Source organism: Chinchilla lanigera, unplaced genomic scaffold, assembly GCF_000276665.1.
Source record: "Chinchilla lanigera isolate Chin_1 unplaced genomic scaffold, ChiLan1.0 scaffold00177, whole genome shotgun sequence".
NCBI lineage: Eukaryota > Metazoa > Chordata > Mammalia > Rodentia > Chinchillidae > Chinchilla > Chinchilla lanigera.
The window spans coordinates 199,415-221,810 of NW_004955578.1; the positions used below are offsets into that span (position 1 = coordinate 199,415).

At 40.9% G+C, this 22,396-nt stretch overlaps 1 protein-coding gene across 1 annotated transcript; it reads left to right on the forward strand.

The window, feature by feature from the left end:
• The first annotated feature begins 15,537 nt into the window (after nucleotides 1-15,537).
• On the forward strand, nucleotides 15,538-22,045 carry LOC102027588 (cytochrome P450 2A13). The gene is made up of 9 exons (XM_005414001.2): nucleotides 15,538-15,764; nucleotides 16,013-16,175; nucleotides 17,045-17,194; nucleotides 17,458-17,618; nucleotides 18,464-18,640; nucleotides 19,648-19,789; nucleotides 20,418-20,605; nucleotides 20,920-21,061; nucleotides 21,618-22,045. The coding sequence occupies exons 1-9, from the start codon at nucleotides 15,585-15,587 to the stop codon at nucleotides 21,797-21,799; spliced, it is 1,485 nt and encodes a 494-aa protein (XP_005414058.1). The 5' UTR covers nucleotides 15,538-15,584; the 3' UTR covers nucleotides 21,800-22,045.
• The last annotated feature ends 351 nt before the right edge of the window (nucleotides 22,046-22,396 follow it).

Here is a 22,396-nt window from a genome sequence, read left to right on the forward strand (position 1 = left end):
TGATGCTATGCTTGGAATCTGGTAGACTATGTACACAAACCAAGAAGGATCCCACTGCTTTTCCTTTATCTTTTTCTTTCCACCCCCCAGAAGACCTCATTCCCCTTCTTCTTTCTCCTTTCCCACTATGAGGCTTTTGCATGTCAGGAAACTCAAATTCTTTAATTTTTTATAATAGTAATTAGCAGGAGGGATAGGAAGGATGAAGGGAATGAACTGGTGCATGAGTTTTCTCATGGCTCTAGACTACAGTTACTACTGTTCTGCTTGGGTAAGGAGAGAAGGAGCCCTCCTGTGGGTCCCACCTGTGTGGTGATGCTAATCAAAGGGGAAGAGGAAAATAAATTATGGCTGAGCTATTGGATCTACAAAGGCCCAAATCTCACTGGTCTTTCCTCCTCTATGGGCAACAATACCACATAGGAGGAGGAGGGTAAAAGCATGCTGCCTGTGTTTTCTCCTGATATACTGGGACTGAAAGGTGATGGGTGACTCCATGACTTGGTGAGCCTAGCAAGAGTCCACTTTCTCTCTCCTCTTCTCCAATCAGCAGCCCCAAACTGGACTGGGAAGAGTAAAGGGGACAAACAATCCCACTTGACCACATCTTAAAGATGCACGCATGCCAGCAGGGCTGTGTTCAGAACCCCCACTACCTTCTTCCCCCATGCCAATGACAAAAGCTCCAGTTCATCCCTCTGTGACTGTCCATGGTATGTGTGCCATTACCGTTCTTAGTCCTAGAGTCATCTGCTCCAGCTCTACAGTTCCTAACAGTACTCTTCTGGGGTCTCAGTGTGTTGCTCCTCCAATATCAACTTGCTCCCTCTTTCTATCTTGTTTGATTCAGCCTCAACTTGGTCTCCACAACTAAAATTGTATGTTCTCTATTGTTACTCAATGACATCTCCAGATTTTCTTTTAAAAAAATCTCTCCAAAAGTTCTTTAAAGTTCTCCAAAAGTTCTTTAAACAACTTATAGGTCCCTTTGGTATATATATACACATATATATATGTGTGTGTGTGTATATATATATATATATATATATATATATATATACACATATATATGTATATATATATATAAATGTTAACTATGCTATGTTTTGGTTCTGAGTAGTCTAGAATAATTGTTAAAATGAGAAACCAGTCAATATAAATGGAACTAATGTTTATAAATGTTCGTAGCAATGTCTGACTTATCAGTTACTAAATATAAATCCACATATTCTTGGCTTTTAAAGTTTATATGAAGATAATGGATTTGGGGCAGAGGATAAAACTTCCCTCTGCCTGCAAAAGCAGCTGCCTGAACCAATTTGCTTCAGTTTTTCCCAATGATGGTTGGTTTCTTTGATTTTTCTCAGCCTTACTGGGCTCCATCCCAATAGATGTTATTAACATTTTATTTTTATTTTTCATTTTAAAAATTAAAAAAACTAACAAAACAACAATGAAGACAAAATCAAAACAACACAAAAAAACCAAAAATGATACGTGACCTCAAAACAAAATGATAGGAATTAACAATGGTTACATTATATACTGTTATCTTCGAAGCAGTTGTTCAGTCCACCAGACATAAGAATGTAAGATTGATCAAACAATCAAAGACAGTAGCAAGTAATAAAAAGAAAACAGCATTGGAATTGATGCAGAGCTTCACCACTTATACATATTTGTTAGGTATAATTAAAAGTTTTTTGTTTAAAACAATAGTTTTCTTTTTATAAATTTTTATTTCCTGGAAAAAAGATAAAACAAAATTTCATAATAAAATAATAACACAATAATAATAGTTATTACATATTGTTACCTTTAAAGTAGTTGTTCAGGGTACAAGATATGGGCATAAAATTTTCTGCAATTGATATTAGCATAAACCTTCCCTTTTAATGATGTAAGAGACACTAATAGTATAACTGAATTGCATTTTTCCCCTTCCACACTTTCCTTTCCCTTTTCACCCATCCTAGATCCTTTTTCCTTTTGAAAAATTTGTTCCCATTTCATAATATCTGTTGTACATTTTAGACCTCATTCACTCTTTCAATTTCTCACACAAGGGAAAAAACACATTGCTTACTCATGTGAGTCTGGTTTATTTCACTGATGAGTATGGTCTAAAGTTGCATCCATTCAACCATAAAAGTCCCCGTTTATCCTTCTTTATGGCTGAATAGTACAGCACTGTATAAAAATGCTATATCTTTTGAATGCATTCCTCGGTTGATGGGCATTTGTGTTGTTTCCAAGATTTAATTATGACAAATCGTGGTGCCATAAACATGGGTGCCCATATATCACAGTGGTACACTGTTTTTAATTCTGGGAAAATACCCAGAAGGGAAAGAGCTGCACTGAATGGGGCCACTAATCCTAGTTTCTTGAGGAATCTCCACGCTGATTTCCACAGTGGCTGTACCAGTCTACAGTACCATCAACAGTAAAGAATGGTTCTTTTTCACCACAGCTGCCCCAGCATTTGTTATTGGTTGATTTCTTGATGATAGCCATTCTTTCTGGGGTGAGATGGAATCTCAGTGTTGTTTTAATTTGCATTTCTCAAATGACCACTGATGTTGAATATTTTTTCATATATTTACTTACAACTTGTATTTCTTCATCTGAGAAGTGTGTGTTCATCTCAGATGTCCGTTTTTGGATTGGGTCTTGCATTTGGGGAGTCTGTTTTTTTTCAATTCTTTATATGTTCTACATAGAATTCGTTTGTCTAAAGAACAACTGGCTAATTTTTTCCCACTCTGTGAGTTGTCTTTACAATTTTTTGATGATTTCGTTTAAATCTTAACATTAAAAACTCAGTTTCCAAAACTGGTTAAGCCAATAAAGTTGTTTATAGAGTCCATATCTATAATATGTATATTCTCATACCTGAGACTACAGATGTGTATACATCTGAAGATGAAATATGCTGAAAGTCTGAGCTTCTTTTAAGAAGTTTATAATGTTCAGATTATATAAACTTAAGGTATGCAAAGTAGGCAAGAAGCATTTTCTTTTATACAGTATGTATTCATATGGACCTTAGAGATATAAAATGATCAAAATTTTGGCATCTTTGTTCTTTTTATTTGGTAGCATTCAGCCCTGCCACTTAAAACTTGATCTGTATCTGTTGGCTTTGACTAAATAAGCATTTTGTTAATGTATAAATGAGATGCACTTCTATATTAGGGAAAATCTAAAATTAAGTTAACATGTAAAGACTTCTATGTAGCTGTAATACCTACCTCAACACTCAGCACCATAAAATACATATAATATACATTATACATATAATATATATAACATATATATGTACTGTCTGTCTCTCTGCCTTTTTCTCTATAGATAGGTATAGATGATATAGATATATAGACATGAAATAGATATAGATGATAGAGATATAGATGATGATAGATATAGATGATGATAGATATAGATATAGGTACGAGGGACTGTAGAGAATGTTGTGTAAGAAAGCCCACTACACTGCCTGTTGGGCAGAAAGCCCACTACACTGCCTGCACTTAGAGAAGAAATTGAAAATGCACATAGAGAATCTAAATGGACACTTGACCCCTTGGTTATCCAAGCAGCAGTTCACAAATGTCTGGAAGCTAATGGCCACCACTTTGAGCATACCTTGTTATTGTAGAGGCCAAAAGTAACTTGTGTTAGTATCATGATGTCTCAATAAATTTAGTATTAAAATATTTATACGTTTTTCTTTTCCTGAAGTGCATGTACATTTTTGGAGGAATCTGTATATGTATAAAGGTGACAAAATTCCCCTAAACTCTCCCAATTCTCCCAATGCAGATATAAGGGGCACCAATGGAGAGGAAAGCAAACATTAAGTACTAGAGCTTTATGAAATGAGTAAAGAAAACCTAAAGAAATTCAGTGAGTTCAAAGAGGACATGACACAAAAGATGATGCAAATAGCACACAAACTGATCAATATAAATATGGGAGAAACAAATTTAAAAATTGGAATAGCTAACCAAAATGAAATGAATTACAGATTCACCAAAGGTCTACTCCACCACATGGTGCCAGACAGAATTTATGGGGGATAAAAAAATTATATAGAATTCACAAATTGTAGGAATAGCCAGTGTGAAGACAAGATTTCAGAAATTGAGAACAAAATTTAAAAATCACAACAAATTATTCAAAGAAGCTTTAAAAACAATAAAAATTTATCTAACAGCTACTAGATGTTGTTAAAGGTAATTGAATTTAAGAGAAAAATAGAACAGCAAACAAGGAATAAAAAATCCATTTACAGAGATCATAACAAAATTTTCCAAGTACAAGGAAAGATATCAAAATAAAGATGAGTGAAGGTAATAGAACATCAATTAACTATGAAGAAAAAACAAGATCTTCATGACATATGAAAGTCAAAATCCCAGATGTCCAACGAAAAGAATCTTAAAAGCTGTCAGAGAAAAGCAAAAAATCCCATATAAAAGTAAACTTATACAGGCTACCTCAGACTTCTCAACACAAATTTTAGTCAGGAGAGCTTGAAGTGAAGTGTTTCAAGCACTAAAAGAAAACAACTTCCAACCACTAACCTGGAAAACTCTTTCAAATTGGACGGAGAAATAAGGGCATTCTATGACAAAGAACACCTTAAGAGATATATGTACGTCAAACGAGTACTCTAAAAAATACTCAGTAATATCCTAGACAGAGATAATGATGGCAACAACGCCAAAATATCAAATGGGGCAAATACTTTAAGCAAGAGAAATAGTTAAAAGAAGAAAAATAAAGGAGTTATCAACAGAAAGAATGCAACTACAGGAATAAATCAACCTTTTCAGCAATAACTCTCAATGTAAATGGCTTCAGCTACACAGGTTGTCAGACTGGATCAAGAAGTAGAATCCAACAGTCTGTCGCATGCAAGAAACCCATCTAATTCAAAAGTAAATTCATAGACTAAAATTCATGGGTTGGAAAAAAATAGTCCATATACCAGGACCCTGATAGCAAGCAGAGTAGCAATCTTATTCCTAAAGTAAATATCAAGTTAAAACTGAACAGAAGAGGCAAGGGAGATGATTACATATTAGTTAAGGAAACAGTTCAGCAGGAAGATATATAGATATAGATATAGAAATATATAGATATATAGATATATATATAGTGAATATTGGTGAACCTAGTTTCATAAACAAACACTCCTGGGCATAAAAGATCAGATAATAATGGGTGACCTCTATAGACCACTTTCACAAAGAGATAAATCAACTAAAAAAATCAGCAAAGAATTATCAAAGCTGAACCATACCTTCAAACAAAAGGACCTAATACATACCTGCTGAGTGTTCTACCTTATTACAACAGAATACACATTCTTCTGAAGAGCACATGGAAATTTCTACAAAACAGTCCACGTACTCTACAGACTCCTTTTTTTTTTTTTTTTTTTTTTTGGTTTTTCTCCAGTACCGGGAACCAAACTCACAACCTTGCGCATGCCAGGTAAGCACTTTTGCCGCTGAGCTAAATCCCCAGCCCCCTCTACAGACTCCTTAAATAAATATAAAAGAATCAAAGTCACCCCTGTATGCTATTAGATCACTGTGCACTGAATCTAGAAATCAATCACAATAGAAACCAGAGAAAATTTATAAACACTTAGAACTTAATGAGACACTGTTGAACACTCAACAGTTCACAGAAGAAATCAAAGAAGTAATTAAACTATTCCTGGAGTCATGCAGCAATATTCATATTTACACCAGAACCTATGGGACCTAATGATAACGATCCTTATAGAAAAGTTTATTATAGTTAATGTTTACATTAGGAAAACAGAACAACCTCAAATAACCTAATGATGAACCTCAAGATACTCAGAAAACAACAGTCCAAATACAAACCTCATTTAAGGTGGGAAATCATAAGAGGAAACATTAGTGAAACTGAGACTAAAAAGTAATACTAAAAACAATGAACTGAAGAGCTCGTTCTTTGAAAAAATAAACAAAATAGATAAACCTTTAGTCAAACTTACCAAAACAAGAAGAGCAAAGACTTACATAAATGCAGTTATAAATTTTAAAAGGTGAAATCACAAAAGGCATGGCCAAAATTCAGAAATCAGTAGGAAATACTATGAGAAACCATACTCCAAAAATTGGAGAATCTTAAAGAAATGGACAGATTCTGAGATACATACAAATTACCAAATTGAACAGAGAACACATGAAAATTCTGTACAGTCCAATAATGATCAATGAATGGACAGCAATTTAAAAAGTCCACCAAGAAAAACCCAGGCCCTGATAGATTCCTTACTGAATCCTACAATACCTTCAGGAATACTCCTCAAACTCTGACTGTAGGCCAATCTCCCTAATGACACAGATGCAAATATCCTCAATAAGATATTGGTAAACAGCACAAAATCATCAAAGGGATTATACATTATGTATAGTATGTATAGTCAGAGTATACATTATGATTAAATGGGGTTTATCCCAGGGATGTAACGATGGTAAACATATGCAAATCAATTAATGTAATATAGCACATAAACAAAAGGCAAGGTAAAAAGTCACATAGTCATATTAACAGATGCAGAAAAAGCCTTTGACAGAATCCAACATACATCTATAAGAAAAACTGAAGAAAATACGTATAGAAGGACCTTACCTCAGTGTGATAAAGGCCATTTATGATAAACCAAGTCAACATAGAAAATGGGGAGAAGATGAAATATTGTCCTTTAAAATTAAGGACATGACAAGGATGTCTGATGGAGACCGCTATGAAGCAACCCTGAGCAGGATTTAAGTTAACCATTAAATATCCAAAACCTGACTTGTGAATCTGTCCAAAGCCTAGGCTTGTGAATCTGTCCAAAGCCTAGACTGCTTGTCTGTAGATGGGTAGTAGACTCATAGTAAGACAACCTCTGTAAGTCACTGATCCCTACTGAGGCCTGTAAAGGTGAATGAACCTGGAAAACCTCAAAAGATAAGACAAGAAAACAGCCAAGGATACCTGGATCCAACCCCAACTAGATAAAGGCTGTAGCCTCAGACATCTCACTCCTGAGTGGATTAACTTCATACCTTACTTGGAGAAGTCCTTGAGTAGTTCCACCCTTCTTGAGTACTCCCTTCCCTTCTTCTGATAACTAAATAAATATGGGCCACCCAGAGAAGGTCTTGGTCTTGTCCCTGAGAGAATCTCGAATTCTGTGAGAGGGCTCTGATCCTCCTGGAGCCCTGAAATCATTCCATTTCCCTCTTTTTATTTAGCCTTCTCCATATACTCATTTGGGAAATTGTGGATCTGATCAGTCTTAAATAACTAAGGGATATTATTAACCCAATAGATGTCCACTGTCACTACTCCTGTTAAATATAGTACTCAAAATATTATCCAGATCAACCAAGCAACAGAAAGAAATAAAAGGGATATTTAAAGGAAAAAAGAAATCAAATAATTGCTATATGTAGATGATATGATCCTTTATATTGAAGACCCAAAAATTCTACCAAAAAACTTCTAGAATTAATAAACAAATTCAGCAGTGTAGCAGAATACAGAATTAACACACAAAATTTATAGCATTTCTTATACCAATAATAAACACATTGAGAAAGAAATTAGAAAAACAATGTAATTCTTAATAGTAGTATAAACTTAAATGCTTAGGAATTAACCTAATCAAAGAGGTGAACACCTTTACCATGAAAGCTATATAATTCTGAAAGAAACAATATGAATGTTTATCAGAAAAAGAAAAGATATTCCCTGTTCCCAGATAAGAAGAATCAATATTGTCAAAATGACTGTACTCCTATGACTGATATGCAGATTTAATGCAATTCTAGTCAAAATACCAATAGTATTTCTCACAAAATTAAAAAAAAAAATTCCTAAAATTCATATAGAACCAGAAGAGACCCAGAATAGGAAGAGCAGTTCTGGGGAATAAAAGAAGGCAGAAGGCATCACAATTGCAGATTTCAAGTTATATTACAAAACTACAGTCATAAAAACAGCATGGTATTGTCACAAAAACAGAGGTGTATTAAGGAGATAGAATAAAAGATACAGATTAGAAATGACCCTAGATATATTCAGCCACTTGATCTTTGACAAATGGGTCAAAAACATATGCTGGAGGAAAGATAATTTCTTTAACAAATGGTGCTAGAAAAACTGGCTATCCACACACAGAAAATTACAGCTAAACCCATATCTTTCACCATGTACTAACTACAATGGATCAAGGATTTAAATATCAAAAAAGAAATAACCTGCTGGAAGACAGAGTAGGCAAAGCTCTTGAAGTCACTGGTGTAGGCCAGGAGTTTCTGAGCAGAACCTTAAAGGCAGAAATAAGAATCAACCAATGGAATTATTTCCAATTAAAAAGATTCTACACAGCAAAGGAAACAACAGAATGAAAAGACAACCTACAGAATGCAAAAAATTTTTGCCAGCTACACCTCAGAGGACTGATATCTAGAATATGTAAATAACTAAAAAAATGAGACTCCCAAAATAAAAGACCCAATCAAGAAAGGGTAAAAAATTCTTCTAGGAAGAAGAAATAGAAATGGCCCATGAATGAGTGAAAAATTGTTTAACATTACTGGTCATTACAGAAAGGCAAATTTGAACATTATTGATATTTCATCTGACTCCTGCAACAATGGCAAATATCAAGAAATCAAATAATAACAATTGCTGGCAAGGTTGTGGTGAAAAGGCAATCCTCCTATACTGTTGGTAAGGATGTAAACTAGTAAAACCATTATAATCAGTATGAAGGTTTCCTTTGAAACTAAAAATAGAAATTCCATTCAACCCAGCTATTCTCCTTCTGGTTATCTTCTCAGAAGAGTTAAATCCATCATATTATGGAGATACCAGTGTTGATAGCAAGATTTGTACATAGAATTTGGATCACCTCTCTGTCTCCTTCTTTTTTGATATTTTACTACCATTCTCAAAAGATGCTATAATCAATTACCCTCAACTCTATTCTCTGGTTCTCAAATCAGAAATATTGCCAAATTTTGCTATGATTTTTTGTCACCTTACAAGATGTCCTGAGGCTCTGCTTTCAGGACAAAATCTATTTTAAAAAAAAGAAAGAAAGAAAATTGGAAATCATCTTCTTCCACTCTCTTAGTATCCACCTGCTCTTTCCTCCCACTCTCCAGTAGCTTCAGGCAATTGGTGGAGTGCTGTTTTCTAATGTTTTATTTAAGGTTTGTTTTTGGAAGCTTGCTCCAATAAAAGCTACTCAACCACTCCCAGAAACTGGAACTCCTTAGTACATTTGCAGGTCATGACACCTTTATGCTCACAAAACTATTCTTTCTCGTGTGAAAGACAAATATCATCTCCCTTAGAGCGAGAATCTTAAAAAGCTGAACTCACCGGAGCAGGGAGTAGAACGGTGGTTACCAGGGTCTGAGGTCAGGGGGGCACTTTCGGGAAGATATTGGTCAAAGCATTCAAATGTGAGTTAAGCAAAAGGAATGTTGAGGGATTCTATTGTACAGCAATTTAATTATATTGTTATAAATAATAACAATATATTGTAGTTTTCCAATTTTTATTTTTTATTAGCACATGTTCGCAGTGCATAATGATTGCATTTACTGTGGGAAGCTGGTACATGCCCACAACACACCCTAATTCTTTTTCATTCCTTTCCCCCTCTCCATCCTCTCTCCCTCCATCTCTTGATCCCTTCCCATTTAGGAAAGATTTATCTCACTACTTCCTATTTTATTCCTGTATTGTATTTTGCTCTTTATTTATATTTTGGAGTTTTCATATAAGAGAAACCAAGTGATATTTAAGCTTGGGTGTCTGATTTATTTCACTTAAACATTATGGTGTCAAGGTGCCTTCATTTCCCTACAAGTGATTCAAGTTTATTCTGCTTTATGACAGAGTAGTGCTCCACTGGCTATAAATACTACCTTTTCTTTATCTATTTACCTGTTGAGGAATAGGCCACTTCTAAGATTTCACTATTACGAGTTGTGCTGCTATAAACATGGGTGTACATGGATCACTGTATTTAACTCTTTGGGGAGGGCACCTAGAAAATTGAATGGAGTTTCTATTTTTAGTTTTTAAGGAATCTCCATGTTGTAGTTTTGAAAATTGCTGAGGGATTTTGAGTGTTCTCACCACAAAAATAAGAATATGAGATGATACGTATATTAATTAGCTTGAATGTTTCATTTTGTAATATATATCCATATCAAAACATTGTTATACACCATAATATGTAGATTTTTTTATTTATTAAAAGCATAACTTAAAAATCCTTTCTCCTTCAAGTCTGTCTCCTTTATCACTGTAATCTATCAAAGATTTTCCCCTTTCCCCTATTCTGCATCCTCCCACTTTCCTGGTGGGGAGGTATTCCTGTGGTTATCAGCACAAACTGTCCAGACAACCCGACAGTAAGAACCTTGACTTTCTTCTTTTCTTTGGCTTCCTTCACACCATTTCATCTTATTCTCCCAAAACCACACCCTAATCCTGGTCATCACTCTGAAGTCTAAAACAAACTTTTCATACTGACAGCTCCTGTTCTCCATGTCTGTAGCCTTAATTGCCACTGGCCTGGGAGCAACACTGTTTGACTGGGTCTTTGGCTAAAGCTCCAAGGAACGCAAAAATCCTAGTAAGTCAAATCTCTCTTCTTTTAAAAGACTTTTTTATTTTCTAACATCCCAGAATCTTTTGTTTCAGATATCCAGAGAGGTTATTCAAGAACCACAGAAGTTTGTCAGTTTTCTGACCCTTCATAAAGCCAAACAGGTGGATCTGAGCAGTCTGAAGTAGTAGTCATAAAAGGTCATGTTCAGTTGCTAACCTCAGTAGCTGTGGAAGCCAAAGCAAGTATCTTCCAACTGTGGGAGCTTTATTTAACTTGTTCACAGATCAGTAATCATAAAACCAACCTCCCAGGCTTGCTGCAGTAATCTTCATTAAGATCATGTTTCACACAAAAAGGTAATAAGTTTAACAAACGATATAATTATTGTCCATGTTGGTACTTAATTTAAAATAAGAAACCTCTTAAGATTTTGTTACCAAACTGTTCACTGTAAAGTGGCTATTTTATGTTATTTCACCTTGAGTTTAAAAAGGGAGAGAAAAGACTCTCATTTAGGACAAGATCATATATTCCAGATACATTTGGCAGTGCCATTTCTGGGTTCCTACAGACACCCTCTCTTATCCCTCTGATCCCTGTCTCTCCACCCATTCCTCTCCTCCACAGCACTGTTCATTCTGAGCTGTCACTGTCTGATGATGGGTCTGTCTCCCTCTTATGAATGAGCCCCCATTAAAATAAGGCCCAATGTGCTCTGTTCACCTCTGTGTTAGCTGGCACAGGGTTAGCATTGTTCAGGGAAACTAGCTGAAAGACTCTGTTAAATGTGTTGAATGGCTTAGGAGGTTGCAGGTGATACCGTGAGAAGGAGAATGTTCTGAGGGGATATTTAAATTTATGCAGTGGGAAGCTATCAAACTTGGAAACACTCAAGGACACACCTGTTGCCTGGAGGCTTTTCACCTGCTAAGACTCTTAAAAACCAAGGAAAGAAAATACTTTGAAAAATAAAAGAATTTTTTTTTTTCAAGAAAAGAAATGGAGCTGGGCCAGGGTTATTTTTCAATCCAAACACAACCACAGCCAGATATCAGATGTTCAGCTGTACACAACGTGACCTCTATGCATACATATTAACTCCAGAATATACACACAAAAAAAACCCCATGTGCTTATAACTAGCCATCCACTTGGGAATACATACAAATGGGACACAGTTATGTGACACACAATTATGCAGCAGGTTGGACACAAATATACACTGTAAACCTCCTCCAAATGGCCTATCCCCAAGCATGTGTATACTTAGACTACAGACATAGATACAAAGACTGGTAGGCATTCAGGCACATTGGCACAGACACATACATGCCCCTTTAGACATGTAGTTGTACATGTGTAGACATAAACTGAATATTCATTATGTACAAACACCCCCCAAGTATGGTGCATATATAAATTACTCTATAAACATGGACACAATGAAGCACATGTATGCACAGAAAACCTAAGCATGCACACACAGAAAGACAAATAAGGATGAACAAAACAGAGACATCTGCGAGAAACCACTTAACAAAATGATATCAACACACAGACATCTAGAAATACACAAGAAACTTGTGAGGAAGGCTGTCCTTCAGGGAAGGATAAAGAAAAAAGATGAGTAGAGCATCACAGACAAGGGAGCTAACACTAGTTTATTCATCCTTAGATACCACTGGTGCATCAACCTTCCAGGAGGCCACCTGGGAGGTCCCCTTACTATTCACAGCTTTGGGAGAAATGTTAATTCTTGGCTGGGTTAAAGAAGGGACAAAGAGGGAAGTGCCCCAAAAAACTCTCTCCCTTAACCTTTTCCCCAAAAAGAAGCTTAGGGAAGCCAGAAAATATGAACGCCAAGATAGTGCCTATATTACTGGTGGCAAACCTATGGCATGCGTGTTATTCGCTTTTCTTTTAAGACAAAAGATGCTAATGTATGAGTTGTTTTTTCTAAACTAAAACCCAGTATTTAGGGTTGTTGGCACTCAGCAATAAATTAGTGGATTTTGTTTACAGTTTGGGAACTGATCTCTAAAAGGTACACCATCACTGGTCTAGAGGAACTCCCACCTGTTTCTTCTGTCTTACAAATTAATAAGATCTAATAAAGTAGCTAACATTTACTGTGCATTTTCTGCTTTGAACTAAGCATGAATTAACTTATATAACTCTAAAAATAACCTAAGAGATATATGTTGTCCTTGACCTCATAGGGCTCAAAGTAGGGCTAATTTCAGTCATCTGTTCAAGATTACACAAAAAAGGGATAAGGTTAGGACTCCAAATTCATGCCTTAACCTTGTTCCTAACCATTCATCCAAATAAGAGCTGATTCATCCAGAAAATGAAACAGAGGTCCAACAAGGGAAGGAAATTTTTTGGGTTCACCACTAGATCATTCTTCAAGCGTGTCATAAGACACTGACACTAGTATGTGTCCCACCCTTGTGATTTGAGACATTGATCCCCCACTCCATGTTTCAGTAAAACCACCAAAGACAAACACGCTTGACCTTTGTGGCCCCAAGTACTTCTCCCATTCTACCTCTACCCCTCAAAGCCCATGGGAGCCTGTCTAAACACTCAGGGCTCTTTTGGTGCCAACTTCACTGAAAAATAAGTTCTCCAAATTTTTCCCTCTCTCCTACTCAAGCAAATAAAGGGAAGAGAGGGCCAGGCCCATGGCCAACCCAGGTGCAGGCTGGTAATCAGGATTATGGAATTAATACCTGCCAAGCCTGCGCTAATCCTCCTTTCTACTTCTTTCTCCTCCAACACCAACAAACAACTTGAGTCTCTGCTTTGTTCCCTCCTCATAGGTCTCAAAGTCCAGCAGCGTAGAACAGGTAGAGCAAGATAAGCCCTGGGAGTGCCAACCTCCCCACCTCCACTTGTCCAAAGTTAGAGATGCAACCCTGGAGATGCAGCCATCAAAACCTACCCAGTGCCCAGTGCCCAGTGCCCAGTGCCAGTGCCCAAATGGGGTTCTTCTCAGGGTCTACGAGGCCAATCTCAAGCCCACATAAAACTAATCTCAGCACCTACCTAATGTTCATGTCAGACCTTCTGGGACCAACTTCAGAGCCAGTAAAGTGCCAGCCTTAGACTTTCCTGAAGGCAACTTCACTGGTCACCTGGAGCTGCTCTCAGAATCCTTTGGCACCACAGGTGGTTGTACTAATATTCTCTTGGCATCATATTCAGGGGCAACTTCTTCCCCATTCCCAATAGGATATAGACCTGGAGGAAATCTCAGTGCTAACCTGACGCCCCTCCCTCCCTGGGTCTACCTGATATTGATATCTGCATCTGCCAGTGTAATCCACTGCTGATGCTAATTTCAGCATCAACCATCTGTTAAGTTTGGTCCTCATTTAGCCCCCCAGGGTGGACTAGGCCAGGAAAAGAAAGGAAAGGGGAAGAATTCCCTCACTGCCGTGGCAGCCTCAACGAGGTAGATTATAAACCAGTACCATGATTACAAAATTCAAAAGATCATATATACTTAATAATCTCCCTGGAAATGAACAAGCTCACCAAAAGCCTGCAGAAAAATTTCAGTGAAGGAAAGACAACAGGGCCATTCATTCCTTCTCTACCCTGACCTTCACAGGGTCCACTTTAATGCTCCGCAGTGGTGTTTACTTAAGGCTCTTCTGCTAGGGTTTCTTCTGCCTGCTAACTACAGGACTAGCAAAACCAAGAATCACCTGTAATGATTAAACACACTTTCAAATATGACCTTCAGTTCCCAAAATATTCCCTTTTTATGAGTTGGGAAACCAAAGTCCACAAAAGGGAAACTGAAAGTAAGAGAGACAGGAGTTTAAGCCACTTGCTTAAAGGGCACCTCATATATATGTTTCCTGCCCCCCTCTCTGTTATGTCCTTAGAGCACACATCTATGAATAGGAAATACTCATGCTAACAATAATAATATTAGAAATGAGTCAGTGAATCTAGTAAGCTTTTCTAAGGATCTGGGAAGCCCAGTGGGGCTCTTTTAAAGTAGAACTTTCAGGACGATAAGGATTTTCCACCACTTGTTATTATTCTCTCCCAAGGCCTGGTCAGTCCCTGTGCCAACTATGACTGGGAGTTGTTTTTCTGTAATTCTGTGCAAAGCTTCACTGAAATGTGACTCTGATCTTCCACCCACTTCCTGGACACACATAAGTAATAGAGGTGTTAAGTTCTATGGTGTCCATCCTGGCCTCAATTTCATGTTCCCATGAGGACTCTGGGGATCAAGGGACAGCACATGGCTAAAGTCAAGCAGGTCAAAACACCTGGATTTAGGTGCTCACTTCCAAGATCCTGCTGGACTTGATCTTCTATATACTTTTTCTCTTGGGAACTCCATCATGCCCATAGTTCTGGGTCCTTCTTACAGTAGGACTCTCAAATCCATACCTTTAGAGTTTCCTCTCCTGCAACCTATAAAACCTATGTCTCCCCTTATTAAACGACTCCCAAATCCATAGCTACACATAAAGTCTTATGCCAATGAAAGTAAGAGCTTAGTATTCATCTCTCTTGAGACTCTAAAATCCATACTTAAGGGGCCTTCTCACTCTGAGACCCTACATCCAAAGCTCAGAAGCTCCCATGTAAATATTCTAAAGTTTTCAGTTATGGAATTTATCTACTGCCCCCACCTCTTTGTAATCCACAGCCTTGGAATACTTCCTCTGTAGTATAGAGGCTGCTTCCTATTCTTGTGCTCAGACAGCCACCTCATTTCCTGGCTGTGAGCCAAATTAGGTGGGGTGCATGGCAGGAAGTGTAGCTAGAAGGTGAAATATGACAATTATATAATCAGAACCAAAGGCGGTCTCTTCTAGGGAATATAAAGGCAAACCATCTCATCCATCACCATTTGTCTGTTATCCTCACTGCCACCATGCTGGCCTCAGGGTTGCTTGTGGTGGCTTTGCTAACCTGCCTGAGTGTAATGATTTTGATGTCCATTTGGCGACAGAGGAAGCTCTGGGGAAAGCTGCCTCCTGGACCCACCCCACTGCCCTTCATTGGCAACTACCTGCAGCTGAACACGGAGCAGATGTACAATTCCCTCATGAAGGTGTCACGAGACAGGAGGATGGGTGAAATGGGCTGGGTGTTGGGGGCTACTCATTTAGCTAGGTATTTGTCAGAGGATTGGTAAAGGTGAAGCAGAGTCTTAGGATAAGGTAGTTTTGAAGTTTCACTAATCAGGTATTAGGATATTCAGTCTCTTGACTGGAAGAAATATATCCCAGTACTTGACTTCTGGGTACTTGATCAGTGCAGGCAGTGGCCCCTATAACCACTTCTACCCACTCCCATCAGATCAGCGAGCGCTATGGCCCTGTGTTCACCATCTACCTGGGGCCTCGCCGGGTCGTGGTGCTGTGTGGACAGGACGCAGTAAAGGAGGCTCTGGTGGACCAGGCTGAGGAATTCAGTGGGCGAGGGGAGCAGGCCACCTTTGACTGGCTCTTCAAAGGCTATGGTAAGGGGGCCACCATGTGGGTGAATGTATCCAGGAAGACTTAGTGGTCTCAGTTCCCCAGCTTTTCCCACTGACTCACCTGCCTGCCGAAGGCTGCAAAGGGTCCTGTCTTCTTTCCACAAGCCTGTTCACTGTGCCTCTACTGTGTCTGTGTCTGGCCTTAGAGTTTTTGTGCTTAATTTCTTCCAGCCTCATCCCCTCCTTACTCATGCAATACAGGTCTCTTGCTTCCCTGGTAGATCCATCTTCTAGAATCTCTTAAAGTACCTGTTGGTGTTCTTATCCTCTAATTTTATTTGATCTTTCTGTCATCCATGGCTTCTGTGCTTCCCCACAGCTGTTGCTCCCTTTCCTTCTCTTTCTTGTTTTCTGAGTAAGAATCTCACACAACGTCTGCTCCAAATCCCCTTTCCTCTCCCGGAAACAATCTCTCTTCTTTCTGGGCCCTCTCTCATTCTCTCTCCCTATTTTCTTTCTTCTTTCCCAGTTCAGTATGGAATCCTTCACAGTTTATATTTCCAGCTCCAGCTCTGCACTCTCACTTCCCCTCCTTCTGTCATCTCCGCTCTCATTCTTTCCTTCCGTCCTTTTATTGGAGTCTCTGTCTCTCCTGCATCTGTGTTGCCACTCAGAGTCGCTCTTCTGCTCCTCTTCTTTGGTGTGGTCTCTATCTCTCCTTGTAGGTTTCTCGCCTTGAGTCTGTGTACCGCTCTCTAGCGGTGTAGCACCCTGGGTCTGTATTCATCTTTCTTCCACTGCCTGTATTTCTGAGCAAGCCCACACCTTTCCAGGAGCCCCTTCGGGGTGGTCTGCATCTTTCTCCCACCCTCTTTTCTGACAGCTTCCTTCCCCTGCACTCACTTCCGCAGGTGTTGCGTTCAGCAACGGAGAGCGCGCCAAGCAACTCCGGCGCTTTTCCATCACCACGCTGCGGGACTTCGGCGTGGGTAAGCGTGGCATAGAGGAGCGCATCCAGGAGGAGGCGGGCTTCCTCATCCAGGCTTTCCGGGACACGCGCGGTGAGTTAGACCCCCCGGAGTGCACGGAAGGGAGAGGGAAAACACCCCAAGTTCAGGACCTGCGCCTTCTGTCGGTCTGGGGACTCGGTGCGGGAAGAGTGCCCGGGCTTCCTGCTCCCGCATCAGGCTCAGGCGCCAGGAGTTCAGCTCATCCCTGCGGTGTTGTATCAGCCTCTACTTCTCAAGCACCCGCCTACCCTCTTGGCTGTCTCTCTTACCGAAGCTCCATCTCTCCCTCTGCTCCCTCCCTCCCGTCCCTGCAGGCGCAGTCATTGATCCCACCTTCTACCTGAGCCGAACAGTCTCCAATGTTATTAGCTCCATTGTCTTCGGGGACCGCTTTGAATATGAGGACAAAGAGTTCCTGTCACTGTTGCGCATGATGCTGGGAAGCTTCCAGTTCACAGCCACCGCCACTGGACAGGTAACCCGTTAGTCTTAGCTCGCCCCTGCCACCGTCTACCAACTGCATCCCCCACAGAGCCACAGGTGTCCCTACCTCCCACGCCCTCCAGACACGGTCCCATAAAATGATCTCTCACTGAGGGACACTACAGCAGTTATACCAGAACCCGGGACAGGTGCCCAATATCCAGTCTCCAAGGACACCCGATACCTCAAGAGGCCCCCAAAGAGAACCTGAGGGCAAGATAGATGCTTAAATGCCTGAACACATGGACAGGTACTAAAACTAAGACTCTACATATAAATATCCAGGGCAAAGTTTTCCTCAAACACCCAGAGCGGGGTCATTAACACAGCTCACTCATATAAAAAAAGGCCCTCTATGCAGCCTGTTTGAATACTGAATAGGTGAACAGTTATTCTCCTCACTATCACACCTGAACACCAGCACTGCATTTATCTCTGAACACATTTTAGAAATCCCCAATCCAAATCCTATAAATATATGAGCAGCTGTCTCCATCTGAGCTTTCCTGAATGCCTACACACATAAATAGGTGACCTCTCATAAGAATCCCAACGGGAAATCTCAACAACTAGAGATCTTCCAGTGCATCCTTACCTGAATACCTGAAACCAATGTGTACTCCAGTCTGTCTCACCTAAACTCTTGGACAAGAGCCCTCATACTTAACCCTTATGAAAATTTGCATATATGGTGCCACCTAGTCCCACCTGAATACTAAACACCTGGAAAAGTGCCTTGATGCCCACGCTTTCCTTGCCCTTACACAGTTTTCACTTCCACCAGATCCTGGCACTGACAGGTGCCTTTTCTTTGCTTCCTCCCTCCTCTACCCCCAGCTCTATGAGATGTTCTCTTCAGTAATGAAGCACCTGCCAGGACCACAGCAACAGGCCTTTAAAGAGCTTCAGGGGCTTGAGGACTTCATAACCAAGAAGGTGGAGCACAACCAACGCACACTGGACCCCAACTCACCAAGGGACTTCATCGACTCCTTTCTTATCCGCATGCAGGAGGTGCACCCAAAAGCCAGGGTGGGGAGGTTCAAAGCCAGGTAGGGAGGAGCGGGAGCAGGGACCCATTCATAGGAGCCCTCATCATAATAATCTTCACCATGTCAGTCACAAGTAAATATCATTTTTCCATTTCCTGGGTCCTTATGGACAGGTAGAACTTGTGCATGCAAATTATAACAGCAACCACTAGTACAACACTGCTAAGAGCCAGGCATTATTATAAGTGCTTGATGGTATTTTTCAACCACGACAGATCTTGAACAAGATTCTATTACTATGACTCTGATTTTACAAATGAGGAAGCTGTAGACCAGAGAATACAAATGGCTTTTTTGAGGTCACAAGGAAGTAAGGAAGGAGTGAGCTCTAGCTCAGACCTGGTCTCTCTGACTCTAAGACTGCTACCCTTGGCCACTATGCTCTCTGTCCTTTTCTACCCTAGCCATCAGATACACCTGTTTGGACAGGTGGTCTAGTTTCACAGGTGTAACAAGGGAAGGTCCCCACCTTCATCTCCCTTCAGCCTTCCATCTATGCAGAGTAGAGATGTTTTATGCAGTGTGAAATTCAAAGCGTCAAGGGAAGGGACCCTTCCACAAGAAGCTTCAATATGTTTGGGGTAGGAAAGGATGCTGCCACTTAAAATTCTGTATTTGTCTGAGAAAAACTGTCCCTTATTCTAACTGACTCACTCTATCCTGACATGTCTGTCCATCTTTCTCACAGCAGTTCCCTAACCCTCATTTTCCAAATATTCCTCCCATTTAAAAGTGACAACTAAGCTGATCATTAAATGGCAGATAGTCCCGCATGTGAAGAACATGGAAGAGTATTTCAGACAGAGGCAGTGGCCTGGGGAAAGGCCTGGACATTGGAGAGAGTCTGGCAGATCTAGGGTCCCTGGTCCCACCTTAGGTCTGCATCTAAGAGAAATGGGTCAAAGGAGAACCCCAAAGGGCCCAAAGGAAGAAGGAATAGGATTCACCTGAAGTCCTCTTTCCCTGCAGGAGCAGAAGAACCCCAACACAGAGTTCTACATGAAGAACTTGGTACTGACCACACTAAACCTCTTCTTTGCGGGCACAGAGACTGTCAGCACGACCCTGCGCTATGGTTTCCTGCTGCTCATGAAGCACCCAGAAGTGGAGGGTAAGGCTGAGGCAGCAGGGAAGTGGAGACTACAGATCTTCCAGACTCCCACGAACCTGCTGCAGTGATCCCACTTCTTCCAGGTGCCCGGACACTCAGACACGCCTTCCTGTGCAGAGACAAGGCATTATTCATCAGCTAGGAAGAAGCTGAGGCTCATTAGTTGATAAAATAGTGGAAGTGTATGAACTGATCAGGAAATTTCTTCTGTGCTAAGCCCACAGCTAGCTTCCTCCCACACCCCAGGCCATTCCCTTCCTTATGCCTCACCTATGATTTTGGCGTGATCAGATTAACAGGACCCTGCTCCAGCAATGTGTTTGGCAACATCTGTTTTTGATTTGTTTTGTTTTGCTTTTATCCTTTTGAGACAGGGTCTCACTATGCAGTTCAGCCTGGCCTTGAGCTCACTTTGCAGCCCAGGCTGGTCTCGAACTCACAATGGTCCTCCTACCTCAGCCTCTCCAGTGCTGGGCTGACAGGTGTGCACCACCATGCCTGGTGGTTGGCAACATCTGTTTTGAGTATCGACATCCTTGTGTACATAGGTGCTGGCATTGCATCTGGTTTTATATATCATCTGTACCCAGACCCTCTGGTTACCTAAGCACATTCCCTTCTCCTCTAGCCAAGATCCATGAGGAAATTGACCGAGTGATTGGCAAGAACCGTCAGCCTAAGTTTGAAGACCGAGCCAAGATGCCCTACACAGAGGCAGTGATCCATGAGATCCAAAGATTCGGAGACATGATCCCCATGGGCTTGGCTCGCAGGGTCACCAAGGACACCAAGTTTCGAGACTTCCTCCTTCCCAAGGTGCCAGCATACAGGGACCAGTGATCCATTCCCTGGGATTCTTAACACCCTATCCCTATTAGAAGCTTCCCAGCCGATGTCCAATTCCCTCAATCAAAGAATTCCTCAACCACTATATCCCCTTATCCTTTGCATTCAGAAATCACTGCATCCCGTGTCAGAGGATTCACCTCTTCTCTCAGGGACTCAGACATCCTACAGAGCTCCTCTTTCGGATGCCAACCCTGTCCTTCCCATTTTTGTTCACAAGGGGGCCCTCTAACACTTTTCGACACATTCATCCCTGACATCAACGCCCTGCTCTTTCCTGCCAGGGCACTGAGGTGTTCCCTATGCTGGGCTCTGTGCTGAAAGACCCCAAGTTCTTCTCCAACCCCCAAGATTTCCGCCCTGAGCACTTCCTCGATGAGAAGGGGCAGTTTAAGAAGAGTGATGCTTTTGTGCCGTTTTCCATTGGTAAGAGTCCATTGTTTGCTGCTTAAGTGCTGCTCAGATCATTGAGAACAGTGTATTCCGGGTCCCCTATGTAAGGTGCAGCCTGTGTCTTACTCTAGCTGGGAAGTTCCTCTGGGACTCTACTGTCTGGGCAACCACCTAAAATCCAGTTTCTAACAAATGCCACGTATCTGTACCCAGGAAAAAGGAAAGGGATGAACAAACCTCATTTAGAGACGGAGAAAATGAAAGAGTGGAGTGAATTAGAGTTTTCCAAGGATACACGATCAATTCTTCAGACTGTTACAAAGGAGACTGCAGCACAGTAGCCATACTTATGAGTATATTTTGAGGGAAGGGGCATCTAAACTTCCTGTTGCTAGAGCCTGACGTCAATCGCCCTACCTCATGTACAAAGGAACTGAGGTGCTGAGAGGTTTAAAGGCTTCTGGGAAGACCTCTCAGGCCACAGTACTGCAGCCCCTTCTTCCTGGGACAGGGTAGCTGGGCTTCAGTACGGGGGGAGGCTTTGGGGAGTCCTGGTTTCACCGGCGCCCTTCTTTCCTCTCCTCCTCAGGAAAGCGGTACTGTTTTGGAGAAGGCCTGGCTAGAATGGAGCTCTTCCTTTTCCTCACCACCATCATGCAGAACTTCCGCTTCAAGTCCCCACAGGCTCCCAAGGAAATCGATGTGTCTCCGAAACTCGTGGGCTTTGCCACCATCCCACCAAACTACACTATGAGTTTCCTGCTCCGCTAAGTCAGGGCTGAGCCCAGGCAGAGCGAGCAGGCAGAGACAGGGAAGGGAGGGGGGTGGGATAGGGCTAGTGGGAGTGGCTAGCGAGTAGATTGTGGCTGAGAGAAACGAAGGGGAGTGACTGACAGGCAAGAGCAAAGAAAGAACAGGGCTCACCTTGCTAAAGATAGATCCTTCAAAGCCGAGATGAGCAAAGGGAAACCTTATATTGTGCTATTATAATAACAGCTATTATTTATTGTGCAAGTATTCTCTGTCAGCTCTGTGCTGAAAGCATAACACGATCTCAGCGCTCACAAACCCATATAAAGGGGAAAAGGGTTCACGTATGTTTTACAGGTAACAAAGCTGAGTTTTAGAAAGTTTAAGTCGCCGTGGTCTCACAGAACATAAATATCCAGCAAAAACTTGAACACAAGTCTGTGCCCGCTGTACTTGGGGCAGATTTTAAAAGTTATCCTTTAAGCCAGCATGGTGGTGCACATCTGCTATCTCAGCACCCTGGGAGGCTTAGGCAGAAGCAAGTCTGAACCCAACCTGGGCAAGTTCGCCACTTAGCAAGATCTTGTATTTTAAAGAGGGGAAGGGAGCTGAGGGTGC